Source organism: Sceloporus occidentalis, unplaced genomic scaffold (assembly GCF_023333645.1).
Source record: "Sceloporus occidentalis isolate IW3139 unplaced genomic scaffold, rSceOcc1.0.p SCAF_31, whole genome shotgun sequence".
Lineage (NCBI taxonomy): Eukaryota > Metazoa > Chordata > Lepidosauria > Squamata > Phrynosomatidae > Sceloporus > Sceloporus occidentalis.
Window position 1 is genome coordinate 692,712 of NW_028317011.1, and position 10,592 is coordinate 703,303.

The 10,592-nt window shown below is 40.9% G+C and overlaps 1 protein-coding gene across 1 annotated transcript; it reads left to right on the forward strand.

Moving 5' to 3' along the window:
• The first annotated feature begins 372 nt into the window (after positions 1 to 372).
• On the forward strand, positions 373 to 8,097 carry LOC149298661 (bombesin-like). The gene is made up of 3 exons (XM_089487028.1): positions 373 to 535; positions 7,281 to 7,441; positions 8,047 to 8,097. The coding sequence occupies exons 1-3, from the start codon at positions 373 to 375 to the stop codon at positions 8,095 to 8,097; spliced, it is 375 nt and encodes a 124-aa protein (XP_089343154.1).
• The last annotated feature ends 2,495 nt before the right edge of the window (positions 8,098 to 10,592 follow it).

Genomic DNA, 10,592 nt, shown 5'->3' on the forward strand with positions numbered 1-10,592 from the left:
CGGCTCAATGTGCCATTCTATATTGATCTCTATAGTATACCTACCCTTGCCAGCATGAAGCTGCCTCTCTGGTGGTGCAGGGCTCACGTCCTTTTGATGTCCGTTCTGGCGTTCTGCAGCTGCACCTGTAGCACAATATCCCAGCTTCTTCATGCATATTAAGTATTATGCATCCAACTGCAATTCTAAATGCACAGGAAATGTGAACGTCACAGGGTTAAATCCAACACACCATGCAAACACGTGCTACTCATCACACACTTACTGCCCCCTCCCCATGCAACAACTATATAAAGCAACTGAGAGCAGGGAAAAGACATAAGCCCAGCCATCCCTCTGACTTACACATCTCACAGTGCTCCGAATTAAGACATGTCTGCAATTCCCCTTAGCAGAGTCCTGTCGCTTGGCTTCCTGGCTCACCTCCTGCTCCTATCCTTTATATCACTCTCTGTCTGTGTGGAGTTCACAGAAGAAACTGGAAAACTCGGCAAAGTCAACATGGTTCAAAGAGGTGGAAACCAGTGGGCGATCGGTGAGTAGAAACATGCCAGCGTGGTCACTTGTTTAGTGGGTTAAAGAGCAGAAGGAACTATTGTCTAGGGACTATATATATATATATATATATATCTATATATATATATATATATATATCTATACACACACACACACACACACACGGTCTTATATGCAAGCAGCAGGAAGTATACACAAATAAACACCTGGGGCAATCAGTGGCCCCCCCCTAAAAACAGAGACATTATGAGGCCGTAAAATGTTTAGTTGGGCAAATGTCTTTTCTCATATAATATGAACATTTAGTCCCATACAAGAACAAAGTGGCCAAAGTCGAGTTTTATTAAGATGGAAAGTTAAGTAGCAACAATAACATGATGAATTGTATAAGGACTGGTCCTACGTATATGAAAGAGTTCTCAAATATTTGCGGCATTTTTAAAAGAATTACCAAAAAAAAAAAAATTCACGATGGCAAAATGATTACATGACATTGATAATTGGTCTAATGACCCGTCACCAGCAGGAGCAACATCACCTGATGATAATAATATTTAAAATGGAGAACAGGCATTATTAAATACAAGTCATACATCAGTCAATAATATTTTACATATGTATAGATACAATGGACCATAATATAATTGTTTACTCCAATTTATACAAAATGTTTTTGATGTTACGAATGCTGCTGCAGTTTTGCAGATGTTGTGATGTGCATAGTGTTACGTACTCGGACTCCTTTTGCTTTTATAGAACTTGCCCAGCATTAGAATTTAATTTAAACTGGTTTTACTACAACTGAACACGTGTCTGTAACCCTAAAGTACAGACTTTCCCTAACAAGCATCAAATCCCAATTAACAAACAAACATTCCATTGTAGAATAAGAAAATTCCTTATTAAAACAATGACTTACCAGGTAGTAAAGGTATTCTGAACAAAGCCATCAGTATTCAAGCAGGAATTTCAACTGACAAATTGGGATGACCAAATATCAATACATGCAAAAAAGAACATAGAGACTTCAGGTGTCAGGGTCATATTTCTTGTAGCTGACATTGATAGATGAAAAACACTACCCTATAAGAATGGACATAAGTATCTGTATATTTTTTTTTTTTGCAATTCTAGTCCTTCAACATGCTGCCCTCTTTTGGATCAAATGATGCAACAGAGATGAATGATAGTTTGAACTTTACAGACTGTCTTTTTTAATAAAATTACTAAGTAGCTTTTACTATGTAACTAGAAGCTGTCGCTGGAATTCTACCACCAAAAATACTACCCAAATGTGGTTGCTGTAATAAATATATTTGTGGTACTACCAGAAAATGTATATAGCATTTTCTGACAAAGATAACGTTTTGGTGGAACAGTGTATTTCCATACATTGTAATGGTACCGTTGGGAACCATATACAGCATACATATATGCATAATAAGCATCTGTGAAATAAAGACAGTTTAAGCGACCCCTAAGGAACTACTATTTTTGTATGGTATGTACTAATATAATAAGTATAGAGGGTATTTGACTTTTGAGTGTGTGGATCTATTTGGTGACCATGGGGAGGGGTCAGGATAGTTTTTTGTAGTTTTTTTTACTTTCATGTAATACAAAATAGCTTAGACTCCCAACTATTAATTTGCCACTTAAAACATCAACACTAGACTATAATAAAAATCAGGCAATACAATGATTCAACTGACTCAAACAGTTCAGCAGAGAGACAGTGTAAGGCTATGACAGAAAGCTACAAGCTCTCAAATACAAGGTGACATGTGGAGCAGAAGCAAACAAATTCATTATATTTCATTTAGTTACATTAATAGCTACACTATATGACCATTGCACCGACATGAACCTATTGGGCATCCTAATTCAAAAGTATGCACATTATTGGGGGGGCACCCCCCACAGACACCCTTTGCAGATATAAAAGCCTCCATATTTTTGGGAAGGCTCTCCAAAAGATTTTGGAAATGTGTGTGTGGGGGAATTCAGTCAAAAGGGCATTTGTGAGGTCAGGCATCAATGTTGGACAAGAAGGCCCGGCTTGTGAGCAGCAATCCAATTCATCCCAAAGGGGTTCAGTGGAATTAAGGGGCAGGGATCTGTCTTTATGGGTATAGCTTTGTGCATGTAGGGACAACCATGCTGGAACTGGAATTGATATGTCTAAAATGTCTTTGTTTGCTGTAATGATAAAAAGGTTTTGTATCTGAGGAAGGGACCTAAAAACTTGGTCTCGAAAGCTCGCAATTAAATTCTCAGTTAGCCAATAAATGGTATCATTTTAACTATACTTTTCTTTTGATCGCTGTAATAATATTACCCTTCACTGGAATCGAGGTACCTAGCAAAAACCCTGAAAAACAGTCCAAGACTATTATCCTTCCTCCACCAAACTTTACAGTAGGCACTATGCATTCTAGTAGGTAGAGTTCTCCTGGCTTACCCCAAACCCAAACGGTAAAGAATAAACACCAGGTAGTGAGTCGAAAAATGAGTTAAGATACTTCCCGCAATACTGCAGCAGCCCAAACACTCCTCTCAGTGTTCAGCAGAAAATAGTCCTCAGGTAATTCTCAACGCGTTTCGCCTTTCGGCTTCTTCAGGAGAAAATTAGTAGGTTCAGCTTTTGATCCGCAGTAATGCGTTGAGAATTACCTGAGGACTACCTGATATAAGCAGTGTGTTTTGGATTTCTCCCTTTAATGCCTGGACTTTTTAAGTTGAAGTGCCTGGCAAAATCTACTATCCTGTAAGTGCATTCTATCTTTCTTACAACACTACAGGAAGATACTGCACCATTGGCTTTTTCCCTTTTATATTTATTTTTAGAGAAATAGAAGAAATAAAGAACATTTTATTCTGAAGAGCATGTATACCATCTGTTTTTGTGAGTGCACCCACAACACATTTATACTATATTATTTATTTGACATTATTGCACTATTATTTCTTTATTTTTTTCCCACATGTACATGCGCCCCTATATCTGTTTTATTTACCCCAAACCCAGACTAGTCCATTAGAAGACCTGTGGCAAATGTGGCCCATGTGCAATGGCTGTGGCTGAAGACACCTAAACGTAACAATTAGGAGGGGTGTTCACATACTATTGGTCATATAATGTACGAATAGGTCACAAATTCACATACAATGTCATGGTAAAGTCCTGCCCTTTAGCTACACAAACTAAAAGGTTGGTTTTGCTGTTTAAATGTTGGAGAGTATGCCTAGTGGGACACCCATAGGAAACTTTATGGAATAAATACATATATAGAAAATCTAAATGGATGAATTACACCATGTAACATAACAGCAATTTATGAGAGAGCTGACAGGTGAGTTTCTACAGTTCTGTTTCTCCGACTTAACTTTAAGATTATGAATTGGTGGCTTTGTACAAAGCATATATAAGTGAGATTTCCTGTAATTCCTTTAGGCGATTCAACTATACATAATGCATGGCTACATCAGCCCATCTTACATATAAATTTGTTGGGTATGGCCCTTTGTAATTGATAGTGAATTCAATAAGTGGAAACCACAAATAGGCCATCAACTCCTGCTTTACTGAATAAACCCAATTAGGGCTGAAACAACTAATCGATAAAATCGATAATGAAAATCATTGTCAACGATTTTCATTATCAATTAGTCAAATCGATTTTTATCGATTATAAAAAGAGTTTTTTTCAGAGCAAATGCTCTGAAAAACTCCTCTCCTTATATAATCCGACCTCAAACAGAGATCGGATTATAACACTAGAATCCAGATCCCTCGCAACGCTGCAGGGGACCTGGATTCCCCTCACTGTCGGCCGGTCTCTCACTTCCGTCTCTCTCCCCCTCCCATACACCCCTCTGACTCCTCCCCCCTCCCATACACCGCTCTGCCTCTCTCCCGACTCCCTGGTGTTTTGCTGACAGGCACTTTCACTGCAGCTTCATAGAAGCCTCAGCGTAAATGAAGGGCAGTAACGGAGGCTGTCTGTGCGCATCGTGCAGACCCCCACCGGCTGACAGAGAATCGAGGTCTCCTGCAGAGGATCATCCTCTCTGTCAGCTGGTGGGGGTCTGCATCGCACAGACAGCCTCCGTTACTGTCCTTCACTTACGCTGAGGCTTCTATGAAGCTGCAGTGAAAGTGCCTGTCAGCAACGGAGGCTCACAAAACACCAGGGAGTCGGGAAAGAGGCAGAGTGGTGTATGGGAGGGGGGAGGAGTCAGAGGGGTGTATGGGAGCCACCCTCCCATACACCACTCTGGCTCCTCCCCCTCCCATACGCCACTCTGCCTCTCTACCCGGCTCCCTGGTGTCTTGTGAACCTCCGTTGCTGACAGGAGGCAGAGTGGAGTATGGGAGGGGGGAGGAGGCAGAGTGGTGTATGGGAGGGGGGAGGAGGCAGAGTGGTGTATGGGAGGGGGGAGGAGGCAGAGTGGTGTATGGGAGGGGGGAGGAGGCAGAGTGGTGTATGGGAGGGGGGAGGAGGCAGAGTGGTGTATGGGAGGGGGGAGGAGGCAGGGTGGTGTATGGGAGGGGGGAGGAGGCAGAGTGGAGTATGGGAGGGGGGAGGAGGCAGAGTGGTGTATGGGAGGGGGGAGGAGGCAGAGTGGAGTATGGGAGGGGGGGAGGAGGCAGAGTGGAGTATGGGAGGGGGGGAGGAGGCAGAGTGGAGTATGGGAGGGGGGAGGAGGCAGAGTGGAGTATGGGAGGGGGGGAGGAGGCAGAGTGGAGTATGGGAGGGGGGGAGGAGGCAGAGTGGAGTATGGGAAGGGGGGAGGAGGCAGAGTGGAGTATGGGAAGGGGGGAGGAGGCAGAGTGGAGTATGGGAGGGGGGAGGAGGCAGAGTGGAGTATGGGAAGGGGGAGGAGGCAGAGTGGAGTATGGGGGAGGAGGCAGAGTGGAGTATGGGGGGGAGGCAGAGTGGCGTATAGGAGGGGGGAGGAGGCAGAGTGGCGTATGGGAGGGGGGAGGAGGCAGAGTGGCGTATGGGAGGGGGGAGGAGGCAGAGTGGCGTATGGGAGGGGGAGGAGGCAGAGTGGAGTATGGGAGGGGGGAGGAGGCAGAGTGGTGTATGGGTGAGTTATAGTGGTGTATGGGGGGGGGTATAATGAATTTCAGGGTAGCAGAGTGGTGTATGGGGGTGTAATGAATTTCAGGGAGGCAGAATGGCATATCTGGGGGAGTTAGAGTGGTGTATAGGGGGAGGTAGAGTGGTGTATGGGGGGGTATAATGAATTTCAGAGTGGCATATCTAGGGGAGGCAGAGTGGTGAATCAGGGAGTATAATGAATTTCAGGGTGGTGCAGGGCATTTATGGGGAGTGGAGTGGCATATCAGGGTGCACAGTGGAATCTCTGGCATATCAGAGGTATAAGGCATATATGGGGGCAGAGTGGCAAGCTGGGGGTCAGATGTGCATAACTGGGGGCAGTTTGGTAAATAAAAGAAAACAAGGGTTTTTTCTCAGTTTTTATTAAATATGAAAAATAGTTAACATATGAATTCATATTTACTAATCACTTTGTATTAAAACCTAGTTTGAGAAACACTGTGTTTGGGTTCTTGTAGCTTTTATTATTATGTCAGTAAAATAAGAAGGTGAATAGAGAGAGGCCATTGCAATAAAGAGATGAAAGTGTAAATTGTACGTTTTTTATTACATTATTTTAAATTAAAAAAAATTTGCATTTTTTTCCCCGATTAATCGACCAACTAATCGATTATTAAAATAATCGTTAGTTGCAGCCCTAAACCCAATTGTTCCTACAAGTAATTTAACGTGAAGTGTGCACAATTCTGGTAATGACTATAATGCAATCTGCTGGTATAGCATTTCACTGGTGTAACGAAAGCCCCAACACCAGCTCCTCCAACCTACTCCCAGTCTGGGCATATTGCTAGGCCGGTGCAGCGGGCCATACTTCCTCAGGCCCATCACCCTGAGTCTGAGAGCCAGGAGGTGATGTGATTTCCCAGTGCTCACACATAGGCACAGTGTGAGGTCTGTGAAGTAGCAGAAGAGCTGGCATCATCCTACCCAATTCCTGGGCGGGTATGTGTGTATGTAAATAAGTATGTATGTGTGTGATTAAAGATGTTAGTCTGTTAATGTGAAAAAAAAGTGTGTTACTGTGTGTATAAGGAAACATCCCAGTGTGTGTAACTGTGTGTGTAAGTCCTGTTGTTGTTGCGTCACTATTTTTTTCAACATTTGTACAGCTGTATAAAGTTTAAAGGGAATTATGTGTTGTAGTATAATTTAAATAGAAAAAAACATGATTTACAGCAGAGCTGTGTTTAAATTACTAAAATTTAACATGTATTAATCTATTAAAGTAGGCAGTTTTAATAAATCGGTAAAGGCAGACTTTGCAAAAGTAGGTAAAGAGGTAAGAAGAATGGAGACAGACAATGGTTCAGACAACACTGGCTTTGCCACAAAGTGCCACCGATCACTGCTTCTATAAGGTGAATTTTTACCAAACAAAAAACTAATATTATGGGTAATTTGAATTAATATATTTAGCTAAGAGAAAAGCTGTGATGGCAACACATTAGCATTGACCTTATGAGGACAATTTTTTTGTTTAGAAAGAACCTATAGACGGTGCTATACATTCAAACCTATAGAGGAAACTAAAGTATATAAACTCATTTGACCAGCAAAATTCGCATTCACAGTGAATGTATTGGATCCTAATGGCTGTTACGAGCACACTGATCACTTTCTTCTGGATTTTCCTAGGACACTTCATGGGTAAGAAGAGCCTACAGGACACATATAGACTGAGTGAGCAGGATCTGGAAGAGTCTGGTATCTTTCCTCCAAGCAACATGGAGAGTATGAGAACTGCCCTTCTTCAAGAGCAACGCAGAGGACTATCAGCCCTCCAACAGCAAGAACAAGTATGTTATGTACCGAGTATGAGAGCAGCAAACAATGTCTGGGGTCTTACAATAATTAACATGTAGATGCAGAAGGACTATTCTCTTAAAAAAAAAACAAAAAAAAAAAAAACATGCTGCTGGTGTTGGTTTGATTGGTGGTAAACTTGATATTTTTTCAACATTGACATCATTGTTTTAGCCTTCCTATTTAAAGATTAGCAGCTCCCATTTCTCCTTTTTATAGCAATTTGAACTCACTGAAAACATTACAGATGCCAGCTGTGTCAAGTCTCTCCTACAGGAAGGGGTAGACTGGCCCTGATTAATGCATGGTCAAGTTGGTGAAGTGTCACTCATTTAATGGTACATTACACTAATTTTGTGAGGCATCAAAGTCAAAAGCTGAGGTTGGAACTTTCCAAGCCTTCTTTTAAACTACTGCTAGTTAGTGAACAAACCTTACACAGGAAAGTAAGGAGAGAGAGTGTACAGCTATGAGTATTAGAATTCAAAATGGCAGCTTCTCACAGCTTAACAGTTGTAAACATGTAAACATATGTCTGTATCTACATTCACTCTGTTTTACTTACTGATCAATGTCTCTATTTGCTTTTTTCCTCCAGTGGATATTAAGGAAAATCCTGGAGCAGTATATTAAAACGTTCCAGAAGTAGCGAAGACCAATCCTTCTGTACATACAAAAATTAATATAAATATATATACATGTGCCTGAGATTCAAGACGTATTTCAGACATTCCAAAGGCTATTGTTTACAAGTAACAGAAACTGCTCATGATTTCAATGTAAGATTCATTTTTTAATGTTAATGTAATTAATATCATCTCCAGAGTATGTACGGAATATTTTTCTGCCATTTTAAGCAGTGTTCTAAACAAACCTGTGAATAAAACACATTCTTTGCACACAAAGTGTAACATTATTCTCTATGTATGAATGATGATGGATAGAAGTTCTAAAACAATATCTGGTCTTACCTTGCTTGCAATTTGTGGAAATCCTCTGTATTGGGGGGGTGAAAGATCTTTTTTTGCCGCATACGGACTCCATCTTATACCCAATTTTGTTCCAAAGGTTCCCGATGGAATTAGGTTTGTACAGTGCTGCCGGATATGATGGTGCTTTACAAGACAAATAATAATAGGTTGTTGCATTTTCTATTCTAATCTATATTGCACAGTATGGATGTCATAAAACAAATACTATAAATCATTGCTGTTGACCATTACATGGCACAGGAAAAAGACTAGCTGTCAAAGGCAGTGAAAATACTGAAGGGAAGAAAAAACATTTCTCACTACAATACACAATATTCAAAATGATTTCCGTTTAAAATGATTCAAGTGCAGGTTCTAATTTTGATGAGACAGGCCCATGGTTATTATGCGATAATACCACAGAACTGGGCAATATATTTAAACTATGGACTGATTCTTATGGCAGACCTCGTCAATTATCATGTTTAGAAAATTTCGGTTGGTGCCTAGAGGACACGGACTGGAAACACAGTAACTACGACATAAATATCCTTCCAAAATACGTTTGCTTTAACCTTTCAATGTCACATGAATGGCCATGGGATGGCTCTCTTCACAAAACATTTCTTTTGTTATAATGTGAAACATATCCCAGTGGTTAAGTTTGACATACAGATGTGATCAAAGGTTTGCATACCCTTGGAGAATTGGTATGTACCAGTGAGCAGGGATTCATATTCAACTGTAGGTTATAACAGAATGGCACAATCATAAAAATAAATAAATAAATGATCCCTGTTCAATATAATACATACCCTCAGTTCTTGATACTGTGTATTGTCCCCTTTAGCATCAATGACAGAGTACAGTATTTTATAATAATTGTCTATGAGGCCCCAAATTCTCGCAGGTGGTATAGCTGTCCATTCGCCATGGCAAAATGCCTCCAGGTCATGGAAATACTTTGCGTCGTCTTGCATGAACTGCACAGCTGAGATCTCCCCAGAGTAGCCCAATGATATTAAGTTCAGGAGACTGTAATGGCCACTCTGGAACCTTGGTCAACTTGGCCTTGTGCTTAGGGTCATTGTCGTGCTCGAAGGTCCAAGAACGTCCCATGAGCAGCTTTGGTGCATAAGAATGCAAATTTGTCTACCAGTATTTTCTGATAACGTTTATCTTGTCATCAATTTTCACAAGATTCCCTGTGCCTTTAGAGCTCACCCCCCCAAAAGAAAACCATCAGTGAGCCACCAACATGCTGCACTGCGGGGATGTTATTGTTTTTGCTAAAGGCCTTTTTGACCCCTCTTAAAACATAACACTTATGGTTGTGACCATAAAGCTCTATTTTGGTCTTGTCTCTCTAAATTACAGTGTGCCAGAAGCTGTAAGGCGTGTCGTGTTGTTGCCGGGCATATTGTAACCAGGCTTTTTTTGTGCTATTGGCGCAGTAAAGGCTTCTTTATGGCAACTCGACCATGCAGCTCAATTTTGTTCAAGTATTGTTGTATTGTACTCCTTGAAACCACCACACCATCTTTTTCCAGGGCAGCCTGTATTTCTCCCGTGGTTACCTGTGGGTTTCTCTTTGTATCCCGAACAATTCTTCTGACAGTTGCGACTGAAATCTTTCTTTCTCTACCTGACCTTGGCTTGGTATCAAGAGGTCTTCACATTTTCCACTTCTTAAGAAGTGATTGAACAGTACTGACTGACACTTTCAAGGCTTCGGATATCTTATGGCTCAGTGGATATATGGCTCAGTATCTAGCCTGCTCAGTGCATTCACATGAGAGCCAACAAACTCATACACTGGTAACAATACTCTTAACCTGTGTGTCACCCTGTGTTTCTGTAACAAGGCCAAACATTCAGGGTATTTAAGCTTTTGATCAGAGCCATTTGGGCGATATCTGTTATTATTATTATTTTAAAAAGAGCCAATCAACTATGTGATAATAAAAGGCTTCATGTGATCACTAGCCTTACATAAAATACTGTTTTCTTGCATGATCAGTCATATTTTTAAAATCAATTCCAACATTTTACAATTTCTGCCAAGGTATGCAAACTTTTGAGTACAACTATATTACACTGTGTCATGATTTATTCAACAAAAATAAAGTCAGGGTATTTCAATGCTAGTATTTTAACTCTTTCCACTTATTCT